The sequence below is a fragment of the Balaenoptera borealis genome (assembly GCF_965194805.1).
Source record: "Balaenoptera borealis genome assembly, chromosome: 8".
NCBI lineage: Eukaryota > Metazoa > Chordata > Mammalia > Artiodactyla > Balaenopteridae > Balaenoptera > Balaenoptera borealis.
Genome location: NC_138865.1, coordinates 103,145,957 through 103,165,417, shown reverse-complemented (window position 1 = coordinate 103,165,417; position 19,461 = coordinate 103,145,957). Strand labels below are relative to the sequence as shown.

General features: G+C 48.3%; 1 protein-coding gene across 5 annotated transcripts in view; it reads left to right on the top strand.

Annotated features, from left to right (window-relative positions):
- Nucleotides 1-19,461, top strand: part of WHRN (whirlin) — a 92,055-nt gene that overhangs the window by 34,653 nt on the left and 37,941 nt on the right. For 4 of the 5 annotated variants that reach the window (XM_082403902.1, XM_082403901.1, XM_082403900.1 and 1 more), the window contains exon 3: nucleotides 3,249-3,374. In XM_082403902.1, coding sequence (XP_082260028.1) covers nucleotides 3,249-3,374 — 126 coding nt within the window. Of the gene's footprint in view, nucleotides 1-3,248; nucleotides 3,375-12,575; nucleotides 12,966-19,461 lie in introns of those variants that run through there. The other variant, XM_082403903.1, reaches the window with a different exon arrangement.

Genomic DNA, 19,461 nt, shown 5'->3' with positions numbered 1-19,461 from the left:
AATGTGAGCACAAGTGTCCTTAGAAGAAGGCAGGAGTGTCAGAGTCAGAAAAAGGTGGTGTGATGCCAGGAGCAGAGACAGAGAGAGATCAGAAGATGCTACACTGCTGGCTTTGAAGATGAAGGATGGGGCCATGAGCCCAAGAATGCAGGTGGCCTCTAGAAGCTAGAAAAGGCAAGAAAATGGGTTCTCCCCAAGAACCTCTAGAAGGAATGCAGTCCTGTTGACCACTGTAGACTTTTGATCTCCAGAGCTTTGAGATAATAAATCTGCATTGTTTTAAGCCCCTAAATCCATGGTCATTTATTACAGCAGCAGTGCAGTGCCCTGGGATCACCACCAGAAAAGGCATGAGGAATACAGGACTGGGCAGAGGGAGGAGTGGGCTGTGATACCATCTCTGCAGAGGCCTTGGCTGGTCCCAAGGGAGCTCTGGAGCTGGGGGTGACTTGCAAGGTCGTCCTGAATTGAGGCAGGGGTCAGGCTTTTGCTCATCTGCGTCAACTAGTCATTGGATGGGAGCTGCTCCAGGGAGGCTGTGACCTTAGTTAGGTGAGGCAGGTCCTGGCAGGCACTCAGCTGTGAGCCATCAACAGCCAATACTCCAGCTCAGGGGTTCCTCTGAGGACAGGGACCCAGTTAGATTCTCCCCTGAATCTGTGCCCAGTGCGGAGTTGGGGTTTGGTTTGCATTGGATGGAATACCAGCAACGGCTCACATGTGCACGGCCTGTCCCTATCTAAGAAGCAGCCCATGTTCATTCTCTCGCATGAAGAAGGCTTCCTCATTCTTTCCAGATCATACCTGCCCAAGCTCAGCACCATGGCTTGCCCAAGAGGGACATTTTGAAGATAATAACAATAGCTGACGCTGTGTGAGTGCCTCTGCTGTGTCATGATTCTAAGTGCTCCAAGTAGGTAAACCCATTCATCACTCACAACAATCCAATAAAGTTGCTGTGGTTGTTTTCCCCATTTTATAGATGAGAAAACTGAGGCACAGAGAGGTGAAGTAACTTGCCCAGTGTTACACACCTAGCGAGTGTCATTGCCGGGATTAAACTTCCACAGTCTGGCTTCAGAGTCTACACAGGCAGCTACCACACTGTCACCTCCCAAACACACAGACCTGGATGTGATGAGGGACCAGGGTGAACCAAGGTGGACCTAGGTTACCACAAACCTATCCCAGCCCTGGAGCTGCATTGGGGAAGGGAGGGGGCTAGGAAGTTGTTCCCAAGTCCAACTTCAAGCGTCCCCAGAGCCTGCTGTTCCCAGAACTCTGACATTTCTGGGTGACTGCTCACAGGTCCCCCTGAGGGTTCTGTGGGCCTCAGGGATGCTCTCCTTATAATGTGGTCATGGTGTCTGATGAGGAAATGGGGGCACAGGACTAATGGGGTTGGGGCCACTCCAGTGGGCAGCACGGCCTGGCACTCTCCCACAGGGATGGGCCTCCCTGACATGCTGCGGAGTCTACAGTCTTAGAACCAAACCATGTAGATTCGTTCTGTGTGTAGGGATCTCTCCCGACAGTGGCCTGCCAGCCAGTAGGTGTCAGCTGCGGCTGTGTGGCCTTGTCTGGTTTTGTCCTGTGCAAAGTAGCACCAACAGTGGCTAACATCTACTGAGCGTTTACTGTGGGCCAGAGACTAGCCTACATTTGTCTCTCAATTTGATCCTCTCCCTAGTAAGCTTATAAGGCAGACACTATTTTCATCCTCATTTTCTAGGTGAGGAGGCTGAGGCACAGAGAAGTGAAGTAACTTGCCCGAGGTCACACAGCCGGGCCCCCACTGGTCAGTTTGGACTTGAGTCTGTCCTCTTCAGCACCTCCCCGCTGACCTCCGGTGGTGAGGGTGTAGAAGAAGGAAGATAATAAATGTAAAAAGCTTCTCCTGGTGGCTGGTGCAGATAACTCTTAGATGAATGACTTTTCGGAAATAGAAAGCTAGTTGGATGGCTTCCCTAACGCCATGACATTTGCCCTCCCCTGATGCCCGCCGGGACCTCCACCCCTTCCTCTCCTGTGGGTGGTCACACTGTGCTCTCTTTAGGTCCCTTACATGTCACTGGGTCTTAACTTGTTGCGGGATGTTTTCTGTCCTTTTGGGGTAGGTTCCAGCTGTTCTGGCCACTTGTTTTTGTAAGTTCCCCTTTCAGACGCAAGGCACACTTAACCTGCATGTTCCTGCAGGTTCCTGCATAGATTCCGAGGCTTCCTGAATCTGCCCCAGCCTCTCCTGCCCGGTCACCCGCCTCCCCGGCCCCCATCCCACCCCCGGCACTCCCTGCTCTGGCCACAGTGCCTCACTTCTCTGGTCCTCTGTGAAGTGTGCTCTCCTGCTGCTGTCCCATGACCCTGAATGCCCCTCTTGCCCTTGCCTGGTTGACTCCTGCCCACCCTCCAATCTCGTCAGAGATGTCACTTTCTCCAGGAAGCCCCACCCCACCCCACCCATCCCCCCACCTCCAGGCGGGACCATTGCTCCTCCTCTGCACCCACACAGCCCGCAAGTCACCCCACCCGGCTCTGATCACGTGGTACCGTGAAGGTTTGTTTACTGGTCTCTCTGCCCCTCAGGACTCTGAGCCCTTGGGAGCAGGCCCGTGTCTGGGTCATCTCCACACCCCCTGGCCTGGCACTGGGTCTGCCCTTAGTGGGCGCTCCCTGTGTTTGTGGGATGAAGCGCTGCTGAAGTGACACTGCCGTGGCCTCTCAGGATGGATGGCAGAGCAGGAGACCCCTGGGGAGGCGGGAGACCCCTGGGGTGGCAGGTGGTGGGGCCCTGCACCTGGACTGAGCCTTGATCCTAAGGTGGGAGGATGGGAGGTGAGGGAGCTGGGTGGAGGGTCCGCAGCCTGACGGGTACTCTCTGACTGAAGGGCGTATAGTCAAGGGCAGCCAGTGGAGGCCTAGAGAGTCTGTGGCCACCACGGTGTGAGGAACACATGAAAACCTGGAGTGTCTAGAGTGTTAGCACCAGAGGGGTCCCTGGAGGTCCTCTCCTCAGCGCCTTCCTTTTACCGCACTTGTACCTGTGACCCACGGAGGGGAGAGGGGCTTCCCCAAGTCACTCAGCAAACCAGGGGCAGAGCTGGGGCAGAAATCGGAATGTTCCAGGAGATCTTGCAGGCCTGAATAGGTGTGCCCTTCAGAGTATGGGAGGGGGGGTCTTTAGCCTGCCGCCCCCCAAAGTTCCTGGTGCCCTCCAGGCCCTCGAATACTCTCTTCCCTCCCTCCTGCAGGTGAACCTGGTGCTGGGGGACGGCCGGTCCCTGGGCCTCACCATCCGTGGAGGAGCCGAGTACGGCCTGGGCATTTACATCACTGGCGTGGACCCGGGCTCTGAAGCGGAAAGCAGCGGGCTCAAGGTGAGAGACCCCTGACTCCCAGGGAGGGGATGGGGCGCCAGGCTGCACGTGCTGGGGCGAGGGAGGGAAAGACCTGTGTGTGGAGCCCTGTGCAGCTGATTTCAACGGGGCGTCCGGCAGAGCAGTGGGCCCCCCACGCGAAGGGCCTGTCCCAGCGGAGAGTCCTCCCCTGGCTGCGCGGCTCTAGTTCAGAGCTCAGAGCGGGCAGCAGGAGCCGCCACCCCTCCCGAACCCCGAGTTCTCCTAGCGATCCGCAGAGCAGGGCAGCCTCCCACGAGCTGCTGGGCAGCAGGCCGCCTTGAGCTCTTCGTGGCTGCTGTTTTGGAAACACTGCTGATGGCCTGTGATGGCCCCGACTTCGGGGTTGATTGTGGTACTCGGAGAGGGAAGAGGAGAGGACGCTGCAGGCTGGGGTGGGTTTGCACCGGGCAGCCTCGGGGCTGGCGTTTGACCCAGAGCAACCAGCAATTAGATCTCATTTTAAAGAGGGCTATCTGTGTGCCCAGCATTCGTAATTGACATTACACATATCATCTCATTGAACCTTATCCCGTGCGGTAGTATGTTATTACCCGAATTTCCCGGTTGGGGAAACTGAGGCATGTAGCGGTTAAACAGACTTGTCCAAGGTCATGCAGCTGATCAGTTGCAGAGCAGGGTTTGAGCCCAGTAGTCTTAATTCCAAAGCCCATGGTCTTAACTGCTACACTGTATCCCCCGCTGGGGAGGGCCAGGATCTGGCTTAGACCTTTGGGGGGGAGGTGACAGTGAGTGAGGCAGGGACTGTCCACAAGGGCACTGGACTCAGGACACAGGTCACCTAGATAAATGGCAGCATGCTTTTGGGCTAAATCCTGATGGCAGGGATGCCACAGCAGCAGTGACGCTGGGTACAGGTGGCGTTTGAGCCACGTCTTGTGGGACGAGAGAGGCTGTTGGGGAAAGGGGCTGGGCTGTGGAGCTGTCTGGTTGAAGGAGCCATGTGGTTTGACCGTGTGTGACTGGATGGGCAACTAGCCACATGTGAGGCTGGGAAAGAAGGCACGAGATGAGATCGTGCCTTCCTAACAAAGGGCCTTGAATACCCCACTGACGGAGGGAAGCGGATTCTCTATGCGGACGAGAACAAGGGTCATGGCGGATCAGAGTGGTGGTCAGGAGACCTCTCCCCCCACCAAGCCACAAAGGATGAGGCTGGAGTGGCAGAGAGACAGCAGTGAGACTCCAGCCCCATCCTCCATGACGTGGCTCGGGGGGTTCTCTTAGGAAACAAGGCATAATGGGAAGAGCTCTGGGTCTGGAGTCCAGATCCCAGCTTTGCTGCTTTTGCTTTAGTAGCTGTGTGACCTTGGAGAATCCCTCTACCTCTCTGAGTTTCCCTTCCCTTTCCCAGATAATAACAATATATAGCATCTCTTTCTCAGAAAAAAATGAGGAACAAACTCACAGTGACATTAAAAATAAAGGTTAAAATTATTGAGGGTCTGTGTTATGGACTGAATGTTTGTGTTCCTCCCAAATTTATACCTTGAAACCCTAACCCCCAAAGTGATGATACTAGGAGGCGTGGCCTTTGGGAGGTGAGTAGGTCATGAAGGTAGAGCGTCATGAATGGAATTGGTGCCCTTAGAAAAGGGACCCCAGTGAGATCCCTGGCTGTCTTTCCGCCTTGGGAGGATACAGTGAGAAAGAAGTTGGCAGTCTGCAACTCAGAAGAGGGTCCTCACCAAAACCTGACCACACTGGCTCCCTGATCTCAGACATTCAGCCTCCAGAACGCCAAGAAATAAATGTCTGTTGTCTATAAGCTATCCAGTCCGTGGTACTTTGTTATACAGCCTAGACTGACAGACAGTCTGCTCTTTCCCAAGCACTTTATGTCATAAAATCACCTAAACCTCCCAACACTCCTGTGAAAGCAGTTCTTCCGTTAGCCCACTTTATAGGCGCAGTATCTGGGACTCAGAGAGCTGCACAGCTGTAAGAGGCAAAGCCGGGATTCCCATCCAGGAATCAGAATTCTGGCTCTAGAACTGTGCTGGTTACCAGGCCAGCCTGAGCGGGGGTGGGGAGAGGAGTAGATGCCCCACAAATGTTGGTAGGTTCTAGGTGATTCTGAAATGCCCTGGGTCTCTGGCTTGCTATGCTCTCAGGGAGTAAAGATGATTCCTTGTTGGGACTCCAAAAGGAGACAATCTCATGGTATTCTATATGCAGATTGTATTTAATAAATTTGTTATTTTGTATTAATTTTAGATTTACTGAAAAGTTGCAAAGAGATTACCCATTTGTTCTTTATCCGGCCTCCTCTATTGTTAACATCTTATATAACCATGATGCATTTGTCAAGACTAAGAAACTAACATTAGTACAATACTGTTAAACAAACTACAGACTTTATTCAGAGTTCACCAGTTTTCCCACTAATGCCCCTTTTCTATTCTAGGATACAGTCCAGTTCAGCATAGCACGTTGTGTTTAGCCTGTATGCATTTTTAATTCCATTTATTTTCCCCAAAATTTCAAAGAAGATTGAAGTCAGTTTCTAAACACAGAGTAAAGATTTTTTTAAACGATTAAGTGAGGAAATTGGGAGGAAGGAAACTGGAGGCAGAGAGAAAGAGAGAAAGCCGAGGTGAGAGTCCTTCCGAGAACACTCACCGTGTGGGGCTGCAAACCGCTACAGGCAGCACACAGATTTGACTCCGAGCTTCCCGGCAACCAACACAAAGAGGGAAGCAGGTCAGGGACATTTGTAAAATGAAAACAGACCAACTGTGCTGGAGAAGCCTGGTTATTCCTCTTCCTGAGGCCTGAGGGCAGTTTTCCTCTGGTCCTTCTTAGAGAGGATGTTGTGTGATGACGTAAGCAGTGTCTTCAGCGACAGCAAATGCATGAGCAGATTCCATACTTTGTTGGTGGTGAATACACTCTTAGTGAATCCATGTTAAGAGAAAGCGGGAGCGGGGAGCGGCAGCGTGCAAGAGAGATGACATGCTAGGTTCTGGCCAGAGAGGACTGAGCATCTCTCTCTCTCTCTCTCTCTCTTCCTCTGATTACTGACAGGTGGTAGCTTTGCTATCATGTTAGCCACTTACCGAGCAGTTACTATGTTAGGACTGCGCTAAATGCTTCACATTATCTTACTAATTTTTGCAACAGTATATGAAAAAGGAATGTCTTTCTCCCTCTTTGACAGGTGGCAGATTCAGGAGCAATAGTAGGCAGCTTGCCCAAGGTTGCCCAGCTAGGAAGTGCTAGATTTGAACTCACACCTGCTCACTCCAAGTCCATACTCTTAACCACCATGTTCCACTGCCTCCCAGTGATAACGTGTGTGTTACCATCTCCAGTTTACTGTTGAAGAAACCAAGGCTCATGGAGATAAAGGCCAAATTCTTTCTCATGTCAGAACTGGGATTTGAACCCAGGCCTCACAGAGCCTAGGGTTGTCCTGTTTGGGGGGAATGGGAGGCCTAGGACCTTGCCCTGACCAGCTGTGTGAAGGTGGACTTGTCCCCTGCCCTCTGGGCCTCAGTCTCCCAGCTCAGACCGTCAACAGTTGAACGGTTGGGCAGGCGGATCTCTGAGGCTTTCTCCTAGATCTGCACATTTTCCCGGCCTGAGAGCACCAGTGGGTGCCCAGGCACAGGAACGTGATCCGTTCTCCTTCACCTGCAGGTTCCCATACCCACTGAGAGATGCCAAAGTAGGTAACCTGCCGGCAGATCCCTCTTTTGTGTGGAAGGAAGGAAGGAAGGAAGTGGGCATTACATGCAGGCAACGGGTCTCCCTGGCTGCGCCTCCTTTCCTTCCTTGCATTTAATCAGCAGATATATACTAAGGATTCCTGCATGCCACTCACTGTACTTGCCCTGTGGTTTCTGAGCTGAGCCAGACAGACACAATCCCTGACCTCCTGGAGCTTACTTTCTAGTGGGAAGACAAGGGCGGAATAAGTTCCACAACTGTTTGTTTAATTACAATTGTGATAAATACCAAGACGGCAAAGTACATGGAACTCTGAGTGTCTGGTGGTAGATATCCAGGAAGGCTTCCTGGAGAAAGAAACATTTCAGTTGAAATTTAAAAGGAGAAAATTAATTATGTGAAAGAGGAAAGGAGAATTTCAGGCAGAAAGGACAGAAAATGCTGAGTCCCTGAAGTGGGAAGAAGTGTTCCAGGATGCAAAGGAAGACCAGAGTTGGCTGAACGCAGAAAGCCAGGCAGGGAGAAGGTGCCAAATGATGATGAGGAGGCGAACAGCCAGATCACACAGGGTGTTTAATGCACCCAAGACTGCAGCCATGAAAAGATGATGCTTGAGATCTGCAGTTATTAACATGGAAGGATGTCCATGGTACGTTATGAGGTGGGAAACAGACTGCCAAACCACATATCTATCAGGATCGCATGCATATTGTATACATATACAAAAATATGCCCAGAGAAACGTCTACACGTGGTTATCCCGAGGTGGGAAGATTATGGATGATTTTCATTTTATTCTTTACATCCTTATACAGTGTCTGAATGGAGCAAATACTAGTTTTATAGTCATGGAAACAGCAACAATAAAGCGGTTTCCATTTTGAAACAAGGCAGAGGAAAAATATTCCATAGAAGTTCTTCAGTTACTTTAGTTTGCTTCTTAGTTGCAGGCAGAGGCTTTATTTGTTCGTAAAATGCCCACCTTCAGTAAAGTCCCTTCCATCTTCAGTCCCCACCGCAGTAAAGCATTTTATACTCCCTGCCACTGTTTTACTTTCTTTTCCAAGGTCCCTCGCATATGCTAACACCTGCCTACACTCACTCAGGCGTCCAGGACTGACTGATTCTGTTTGTTGCCAACGCACTTTCCATGGAATTAGGCATATTGAAATGGAATAAAGGGGCTTGGCCGTGTGGGCGGTAGAGCCAAGAACAGGCTTTATTTGTAAATGGGGCTCCTTGCCGCCCTGCAGAGCTTTCCTGGGGCAACAGTTCCCCTTGTGCCTGGCTTCCAGCCACTCCCTTAGTTCCTGAGGGGCGCTGAGAGTCCAGCCAACACTGCTGGGAGGAGAAGCTTCTCGGAGGAGGTCAGGCACTTCCCAGCATTCACCCGGGGGTGGGGGGTGGGGACCTGGGGGGCGGCCGCATGGAACTTGGAACTGTCCCACCCTCCCGGCAGGGGCTGACTGACCCTTCGGCATTTGTCTTTAGGCCTCTCTTACTCCTTTGCACCTGCCCCCCAGCAAACCCTACCAAAGAATGGACCATAAAGCTTTGTTTGTTCCTTTAAGGACAGCCAGAATTGACTGGCATTTAAAACTAATAATAATGGTAGCAGTTGCTATTTATTAACCAGTTATTATGAATTGGGCACTGTGCTAAATGCTTTAGGTACACTCTTATTTAATCCTCCAATAACCCTGCGGTGGGCATTATTAATAATGCCATTTAATAGAGCAACTGAGGCTCGGAGAGGTGTAGCACCTTGCTCAGGATCACACAGGGATCCGGCCCTAGCCCTTCAAGCCCTCTAAACACCATGGGCTTTGCTCTACCACCTCCCTAGTACCCTAAACTGGCTAAATATCAAAAGAATGCGGAGAAAAGCAACAAAGGCCACTTAGTCTTCTTAGAAATCACCAAGCTTCTGAAGCCCAGAGTGGTTGTCCCTGACCCTGCCCGGCTCCTTGGCCTTCACCCTTGAGGTCGTTCCAGGGTGGGAGGCCCCTTTTGTTTTTGCCAGTGGGAGCCACGCTTCCATCCTGGCTGGGGTTCACTGGGGCAGGATCTCTGGTCTCATGAATGCCCCACCCTTGGGGTCACCACTGTGCTACTTGTGGTCTTGGGGCCGGCCGTGGAGCATCTGCTTCACATTCGGTGTCTCAGTGGCTATGGGGATGAGCTGCTACTTTGCAGATCTGTCTTGTGTGCTGTGTGTCAGCTAAATTGGAGAAGCCAGCTGGGCTGGGCTGACCCCCTCTGCAGACTGGCTTTTGCCAGGGTTCTCTCTAGACTAAGCCTGGGATGGCATCCTTTGCAGAACACTCACCCAGTAGCAAGTGATCTCCACGTGTCAGCTCTTACCCTCACCACAGCTCTATGAGGTAGGAACTTGTAATCCCATCATAATTTGGGATTATTTATTAATGACTGTCTCTTCTCTGAGATCCCAGCAGCATGGGGCAGAGACTGGTGTTCTTTACACACTGTTACCTCCCTGCCCAGACAGTGCCTGGCACACAGTGGGTGTCTTGAATGAAGGAGTCAGTGGCTGCAGCTGAGGCAGGCCCCAAGCCAGGTCTTTTTGACTCCAAAGCTCCAAGCTTGAGCACTGCTTCATTTGCATCCTGGCCTGAACACGGCACAGAGCTGGCAGTTTTGTTAAGGGATGAATCCTGCTAAGAGGTGTTAGTGGTTTTTACAACTACCTGGGATGGGCCTGAGCAGTCAGACCTTTTCCATTAGAGACTCCTGCCTTCATGTTGAAGAAGCTGAGTAGCAGCCATGGCCCACAGTGAGGTTTGCTCATCAAAGGTGCCCATGGGCATTTGGTGCCACCTTCAGCTCTTCCCTGATGAAGGATAAGTGGCAGGAATCCATCTATATGCATAGATCCCAGCCTCCAACGCTCCCATTTGACACATGGGGAGACTGAGGACCAGAAGGAGGGGAAGGACTGGCTGAGGATCATGGAGAGGTGGGTCCAGACACCTCTGGACGGAGCCCCTCCATCATCTGGCAGTTTGACTTTGCCTGCTGACTCTGTCTCTGTGTGTCCCTGAAATAGTTCTGCTGGGAGAGAATGAGCCAGGAATACTCTCCAAGGCTGCTGTCTGTGTATTCTTGGTGGGAAAAGGGTGTGGCTATTACAGAATACTTGTTTAGTAAGGATCCTCTAAAAGTATTTTTATCTGTGATTATGGCTGATTTTACAGCAGTCCTAATGAAGATAACAAAAATTACCTCTTAATATTTACATAATTCCTAACAGTAAAAAAAAAAAAACCTTAGATAATAAGGGTGTGTTACAAGCAACTCTCTGCCTATGAATTCTCTAACTTAGATGAATGAACCAATTTCTTGAAAGACACAAACCACTAATACTCAAGAAAGAAAAATAGATAACCTGAAAGTTCTATATGTGTGTCAAAGAAACTGAATTTATAATTAAAAACCATCCAAAAAAGAAAACTCAAGGCCAGATGCTTCCACTAATGAACTCTTCCAAATAGTTAAGGAAGAAAATTATGCAGTCTCTCCCTGAAAATAAAAGATGAGGGAATGCTTCCCAACTCATTTTATGAAACCAGCATTATGTAATACCAAGAACAAACAAACACATTTCAAGAAAACTACACATCACTATCCTTCATGGACATAGATGTGAAAATCCTCAACAAAATTTTAGCAAAACAAATCCAGCAATCTATAAAAAGGATAATATACCATGACCAAGTGGGTTTTATCCAAGGAATGCAAGGCTGGTTTGACTTTTGAAAATCAATGTTACTGAGAAAACCATGTAATCAGAAAAAGCATTTAACAATATTCTATGTCCATTTATGATAAAAACTCTAATCAAATTAGGAATCAAAGGGAAATTCCATAACCTGATGAAGGGCATCTTCACAAACCTATAGATAACATATTTAATGGTGAAAAACGAAAAGGTTTCCTCTAAGATTGAAATAAGGCAAAAATGTCATCCCTCACCACTCCTATTCAGTGTCATACTAGAAGTTGTAGTCAGTACAATAAGTCCATAGAAAGAAAGAAAAGGCATACAGATCTAAAAAGAAGAAATAAAACTCTATTTACAGAGACTGATCATCTGCATAGAAAATTCCAAAGAATCTACAAAAAAACTCCTAGAACTAATAAATGAGTTTAGCAAGGTGGAGGGATACAAAAGTCAATTGCATTTCTATATGCTAGCAATGCACAACTGGAATTCAATATTAATAAAAACAATACAGTTTACAGCAGGTATAAATAACAAAATATGTGCTGTATTTGTATGCTGAAAACTCCAAGAAAGACATAAATAAATGGAGATATATACTGTGTTCCTGGATAGGAAGACTGAATATTAAGATGTCAGGTCTCCCTAATTCAATCTAGATTCAACACAATCCCAATTCCAATCCCAGCAGGATTTTTTGTAGATATTTACAAGCTGATTGTAAATTTCGTAATGCAAAGGCAAAGAAACTAGAGGAGCTAAAACAATTCTGAAACCAAAGAGCACTGTTAGAGGACTTAGTACCTGATTTCAAGACTTACTATAAAACTATAGTAAACAAGATGATGCGGTATTAGTGAAAGGATAGACACATAGATCAGTGGAACCGAGTAGAGAGTTCAGAAATAAACCCACAAAAGCATACTTAACTGACTGTTGGCAAAGTGCAAAGGTAATTCAATGGAGAAATGGTAGTCCTTTCAACAGATGGTGCTGGAACAACTGGACGTCTGCATGCCAACAAATGAACCTCAACCTCAACCTCACACCTTCTATGAAAATTAACTCAAAAATAAATCGTAGACCTAAAAGTAAAATATAACACTGCACTACTTCTACAGGAATACATAGGAGAGGGACTTCCTTGGTGGTCCAGTGGGTAAGACTCCACACTCCCGATGCAGGGGGCCCAGGTTCGATCCCTGGTCGGGAAACTAGATCCGGCATGCATGCCACAACTGGGAGTCCACATGCCGCAACTAAGAAGTCCAGATGCCGCAGCTAAAGATCCTGCGTGCCACAACTAAGACCCGGTGCAACCAAAATAAATAATTTTTTTTTTTAAAGGAATACATAGGAGAAAAATCTGTGTGATCTTGCATTAGGCAAAGACTTTTTAGATGTGACACCAAAAGCGTGGCCCATAAAAGAAAAAATTGACAAAATGGACATTATGAAAATTAAAAACTTCCCTCTGCAAAAGACACACTTTTAAGAGACTTGAAAAGACACACCACAGACTTGGAGCAGTCAATATTTTCTAATCCCACTTCCGACAAAGGACTTTTATTGAGAATGTATAAAGAACTCTCAAAATGGGCAAAAGACCTGGGAAATGGTTTTGTATGGAAAACTGGTTGCATGTAGTGATAGACACATGAGTCTGTGCACTTGTCAAAACCCATAGAACTGTACACAGAGTAATTTTGTTATATATAAATTATAAAAAATCAACCCGGTTGTTGCAGGGATAGATGGAGAGCAGACTGAGACAAATGAAGACAAAGGAATCTAACTATTACAGATGATTCCCGTGACCACACTGAAAGGGGATGGAGAAGGAAGAAGCTGACCTAAGCGATTTTGAAAAACATTGTTTCTACCAATACTGTAAGGCAAAGACAAGACGAACTGTACTCAGACACTGTACTCCAGTTGGCAGATTTCTTTTTCTCAAAGGGATGTGGATTAAGAATTCTGAAACTACTTCATTTGTACAGGGTTCATTTGAAAAAATAAGTACATTTTAGATAGTGAGAGCCAGGTTTCTCACTCTCAGAGAAAGTTACAAGGAAGGAAAGGGAAAATAGAATAAACCCTGTGGTGCCGGACTCGTCAGAGGTATCAATATGGACTCATTTACAAAAAAAAAAAACAAAAGGTATACATTTTCCCACAGATAAATAGATACAGAAATCAATATAGATGTGTATATATGCATGAGTTAGTACATACACATATAATTCCTCACTCTATCCATTGAGAGGGGTTGTACCCAATTAAAATAGGTACAACTAGCACTCAGATTTTAGTTTCTAAATACTATTCTCTAAATGAAAGGAACCAGGGCTCTTTGTAGGAGTCATTGATTCCAGGCCTAGGGCAGAGAAGCCTGGGGTATCTTTTGGGACCAGAAAACAAAGATGTGCTACCAAATCAATCAACCAATCAATCAGCCTATCAGATGTGTACAGAGCCAACCTGAAAGAGCACCTCATGGCCAAAGGAGAAGACAGTAAATATCCATGGATCCATACTAATGTCATTACATAAAGAACGGAATAAATACATCAATGAGGGAGAAGCGACCACTCTTCCTTAAGGAAAAATTTCCCATGAAAAAATGAAGGAATAAGGGAAGAGAAAATCACCATTAGAACATTACATTACAGTATTAATTGCTGTAGGCAAGATGCACCAATGGAAGCTAAATTGTGGGCAGAAGTTTAAGCAGAAACACGATGTTCTGCATAGTTTCAAAGTATCTCTACCAAATATATTTTGTAATTATGCAGGGAAAAAGAATAAGTTCACAGTGGAGAATCCTGGCAGGTACCAAGTTAGCCAAGTGTAATACATATTAAGAAAGAAATCTTAACTTTTTTCTAATTGTAAACATGACACTTGCTGGTTGTAGAAAAGTCAGATCACGCGCTGACTCGTGTTTGCGGTGACAGTCCTTCCTCCCCTGCCCCTGTCCAGCCCGGGACGTGACAACTGTCAGCCGTTGGCGTGTCTCTCCAGACCTTTTTCTCCCTGGCCTGTTGTGCACACAGTGATTTGGGGACCTTTGTTCATTCTGTTCCTTTTGTGACCCAACCATCAGCTTCTTAGAAAAGTGCTTCCTTTCTCAGTTCAAAAGCTGATGTCTCTGACTTCTAAGATTTTGACTAAGTTGTTGCCACTTCAGAGCGACGAGAAGGCCCTCCTCAAAAGTCGAAGCACAAAAATGTAGCACAAGTGTATCTTAGCCATCTTGTTATCATTTTTTACTACTGCGATTTAGTATCTATGATGTTCTCTGCGGTCCGCTAGAGAGAAAACACAAGAAGGAGAAACGAAAAAGTGTCTCCTGAGCGTGTCCGTTTTCTCACCTTGAGCAGGATTTGGAGAGAGTCTTGCTGGCTAGGTGGCAGGGAGGGTGAACAGCCATGTCCCTCCCCGGGCACCCCAAGCCCGTGGTCTTTCTTGTGGTTGGAGGGCTGTGGGCATTCAGGTGGGCATCAGGTGCTGGTGATCTGGGGACCAGAGTGAGGCGTGCGCGACGCAGCACCTGGATTTGTGTCTCCTGCGTGCTCTGCATGGAAATCGTGTTGAATGGGGAGGGTGGGCGTGGGAGACAGAAGGCAGCGAAGACTCCTGGCGGCCCAGGTGATGTGCTGGCTGAGCATCAGTGAAGGGAATGGAGACAGTGAACATCCACTGAGTGATTTTCCCAGCCCAGCACCCTGCTAAGCGCTTTTTTAATGTTCCACCTTAATGAATCCCTAAACAATTCTTGACGTAGACACTGTACATCTACTTCATTAAAGATGATCAAACTGAAGCTCCGAGAGGTCACTTGCTCAAGATCATACGGCAAGGAAGTGGTGAAACTGGAGTAGGGATTGGCTCCAGGACCTCCCCTGTTAGCCACGAGACCCTATAACCCTGAACTTGCGTGATGGAAAAAAACAGACTGACGGCCCTTGGCAGCCAGGCCCTCAGCCCTCCCTGCTTCTGCTCAGGTCTCTGACATCAGCACAGTGACATCAGCACTTCTGCTTTTGGATTTGGAACCTGGAGGATTCTCCTGGCCATTCAGAATATGTTTAAGTAAAAGTATGGTGGAAATGGCAGAAGGTACGGCAGTGTGAGGGTAGTAATAATAATAATAATAATAAGGAGCAATAATAATAGAAGGAAGTAAGTTAGGGCAGAGGAGTCTTCCAGTATTTCTAATTGACAGTAATAATCATAGGAATCACCAGCAACTGGGGAGTGCTCCCTCTGTGCCAACCAGGGTGCTTAGTGAGTGCTGTCCCTGCGCTGAGTCATTTAATTCTCCCAGCAACCCTGTGAGGAGGCAGTAGAATCATCCTCATTTTAGAGATGGGCAACCAAGGCCCAGAGAGGTTAAGTAATACGCCCAAGGTCACACAGCTGGTAGGTGGAGGAGCTGGGATTGAAACTCAGGCAGGTCTGGAGCTTAGTCACAGAAATCCAGTTCCCACCTCTTCCTTCCCTCATACCCCCTCCTCTGGCCAACTGCAGTGGCTCTTAAAGGACTTAGAGGGTCGTCCCTTTGTAAAATGGTTCTCACGCAAACTGGGCAGCTTGAGCTTACTGCCCCCGGGAGGTGAGGGAGGAGTGAATAATCCTTGACTTCGGGTTGTTTCTCTGTGTATGTGGTGTGTGTGCTCCTGCCTCCACACACCCAGTGATGTTCCTGAAATCTACAGAATAACAACAGCACAAAAGCACTAATTTTCACCGACCACTCCCAGCCCAGTCCCGCCCAGGAGGGATCATCTCGTCTGTCCTCATTGCAGCCCCTCGCAGAGGTACTGATTGTTGTCATCCCCATTTTATGGATGAAGAGACTGAGGCTCAGTGAGATTAAGCAGCTCGCCCCAAAGCGTGTTCCTGGCTGGCAGAGAATTGGCCATTCAAATGCAGAGCTCTCTGAGGCCACGTGCTCACCTCTGTTGCCAACTGGATGGCTGAACACAGAAGTCAGAATGTCTCTGACTGGTAACGTGGTTTTTTAAATTTTACATTGAGAAAGGCTTTGTCCGTGTTTCTGTGCTTCCAAACCCAGTGCTCTTTCCATTCGCAGGGACAGCAAATAATCTCTATCTTGTGTGCCAATGCCATTTAATTAGTGTGGCTGCAGAAGTGTTTGTACTTGTGTGTTTGCAACTGGGTTCTGCCAGAAAGAATACTTAGCTAAGCTAAGGCTCTCGCAGTAGTGTCTACTGTGGACAGAAGGGGGACCTGGGGCCCGGATGACTGGATGTGTGCCATCTCCATGGGAGAGCATGGGCCTAGCTCAGCTTTTAAGATTATCTAAATAAGAATTTATGATTAAAGCTGTACTTCAGCAAGAAAGTATTATTTGGGGAAAACTAATAACAACGGCAACCACTTCTCATACCCACTGTGCCAGGCACTGTGAGTCATTACCAGGCAGTGTCACATGGTGGTTAAATGCACACACTTTGGAGTCAAAATTACCAGCTGTATCACTTTATCTCCCTGGACTCAGTTTCCCCATCTGTAAAGCTGGGAAAATAATACCTTTAGGAACTTGTGGGGATGTAGCCAGAGAATCTCTATAAAAGCACTTAACACAGATACAAGCATTCAAAATATGCTGGCTTTGCATAGCACAGGGAGATCAGCTCAGTGCTTTGTGACCACCTAGAGGGGTAGGATAGGGAGGGTGGGAGGGAGATGCAAGAGGGAGGGGATATGGGGATATATGTATACGTATAGCTGATTCACTTTGTTATACAGCAGAAACTAACACAACATTGTAAAGCAGTTGTACTCCAATATTAATGATAGGACATTTTGCAGAAGACTGGGACCAATGAAACATTTGCTTTGCTAACCTGCAATGTATATAGGAATGCTATAGGTAAATAGAACCAACAACACAATAAGTGATTATCAAAATATTACTCTCACGTTGCATAGTTATGTCTCTACCTTAAGACGGAATCTGACACAACACTGTAAAACAACTATACTCCAATTTAAAAAAAAAAAGGCTGAAAACAAAAAAAAGCAATTATACTCCAATAAAGATATTAAAAAAAAAGAAAAAAAAATATGCTGGCTTTAAAAAAATTATTTCTGATTTTCAGTATAAGCCTGTAAGTAAATAGAATTGGTTCTGTTTGTGGATGAGAAAAATGAGGCTCCGAAAGTGGGAGTGATTTGCCCAAGGTCACATGCCAGGAAGGGGCTGGCCAAGGTCACAGGCCTGGCTCTCAGCTCTAATGCCCATCCATGTGGTTTCCGCTGTGGGTCCTGCCTCCCCGGTGAAGGGTCAGTCTGGCGTTGCCCCGCCGGGATGGAATAAACCCAGGCTGTCCCTTCAGTTCCTCGCCGGCATGCCAGCCCGGGCCCTGCACGGAGCCTGCTTGCGAGGAATCGTGGCAGAGCAGCCCCTGATTGCTTGGAGCCTTGAAAGTCCCATGGCTCTTTCAGCAAGAGGTGGGATAACAGCTTTCACATCATTGCCAAGCTCCACCTTAGAAGACTGGCTTTGCCTCCCTTCCCAAGCCCCTCGCCGGAGCAGGGCCTTCTCTGCCAGGCCTTTCCCTGGGGCTGCCTTTCCTTGGGGTGCGGTGGCCACCTCTTTCTCCTGGGTGGGAATCCATGAGCTGTGAACCTCCAGCTGGCATCTTGCTTCCCTTCCAAGGACTGTGGCGGGGGGGGGAGTTGTGCTTCCCATAGGTTCCAGGTTCTCTAAAAAGAGTAAAAATAATGATACCATCACCCCCGCCACCTGTGTCTTAAGTACCATATTGTCAAGACTCAATGAGCGAATGCAGGTGAAGCCCAGTGCCTGGCACAGGATAAGCTCCCCTCAAATCGTAGCTCTGATTGTGTGAGTGATCTTCAGTATCCACAAGAGTGAGTGTGCTGGTGGGTGAGACTGGTCCTTGATGGCGTCTGAAACTCTCGGGTAGTTGATGGATCTGCCCAGATGATGAACACCTTTCCGAGGAGCCAGAAGGTGGTTTCTTTCCTGCGAATCCTGGCACGTGCTGGGTGATAGTTTTAGCCTCTTCCCCCCCCACCCCACTCCCACCGGCTGTGCCACATTCTCAGTCCTTCCATAGCATGCTCTCCTAGCCGGGTTTGTGAACTAGCCTCCGAATGCGTGTTTAGTAAATTGCAAACGTTCCAGTTGCTTACTCCTACCTCCTGACTTTTAAAGGGGCCCCTGCTAGGGTAGTAATTGCTCCCAGGCAGGCTATTGCAGAAAAGAGTAACACTTAGTTTCTGCAGGGAGGCCATGTGAAGCAGGAGCCCAGCTGTGGCTTGCCCTGGGCACAGGAAAAGGGGAGAGCGGTTCGTTCAGATGCCCACGGCCCCCATGAACCGTGCTGTCCACAGGAGGAAGACGGGGCTTCCAGGGGCTGGCTCTCCTTCTCATCCCTGTCCCACGTGGCCAAGGGAAGGGCCCGAGGAGCTGGGCGGCGACTGACCAGCACGGGAGGGTCGTCAGTTGCCCTCTGGCCCCACACGTGGCCATGCCAAGTTCAGTGCCTGTATATCGAGGACGTGCATGGTTTGCTGGATCTGAGGTCAGCCTGTTGCACCGTTTCATAAGGGAAACAGTGATCAGCGAGCATTTCCTTAGCCCCTGCTGTGGGATAGGGCACACGTGACGGGCTTTGAGAGAGGTCAGTAACCATGCTGGGCAGTGCTTCAGGCACTTGACCATGCATATAAATTATCAGGGACCTTGTCAAGTGCAGATTATGATTCAGCAAGAGCTGCAGTTATTATGGCCTCGTAACTCTCCCAAAACCAAGAGGTGTGCAATAGCCACAGATTCTTCTCAGCCTTGCTGCGGGTCAGGAAGTGGACAGGCCACAGCAGGGCGGCTTGTCTCGGCTGCGTGATCCTCAGGCTACAGCTGGAAGACTCAGTCTGGGCGCCGGAGCCATTGGGAGGCTTGTTTTGTCTCATGTCTGGAGGTTGGCATTGGCTGCTGGCCAGGGGCCCCCAGCTCTTCCCTGCACGGGCCTCCCCATGCCGTCTTCTCACAGTGCTGGTTTGGGCTTCTTCTAAGCATGGTGGCTTAGAAAGGGATTCTGAGGGCATGGGTCCTGGGAGAGAGACAAGTAGAGCTGTATTCTTTTTATGACCCAGCCTCAGAAGGCAGGTTCAAGGGGAAGGAAATAACTCTTACTTCCTGTATCAGTTTCCTAGGGCTATTGTAACAAATGATCGTCACAACCTTAGTGGCTTAAAACAACATAAATTTATTCTCCCACAAATCAGGGTGTCGACAGGGTCATACTCCTTCTGAAGGCTCTAGGGGAAGATCCTTCCTTGCCTTCTCCAGCTTCTGGTGTCCCTGCCATTCCCTGGCTTGTGGCAGCATTCCAGCAGTGTCTGCCTCCTCGTCACTTGGTCTTCCCTGCATGTCTCTGGGTCTCACATCTCTCTCTCCTTTCTCTTCTATGGATGCCAATCATTGGATTTAGGGCCCACTCTAAATCCAAGATGATCTCCTCTCAAGATCCTTAACTTAATTACATCTGCAAAGATCTTATCTCCAAATAAGGTCACATTCAACAGGTACTGGGGGTTAGGACTTGGACATCACTCTTTTGGGGGGAGAGACAC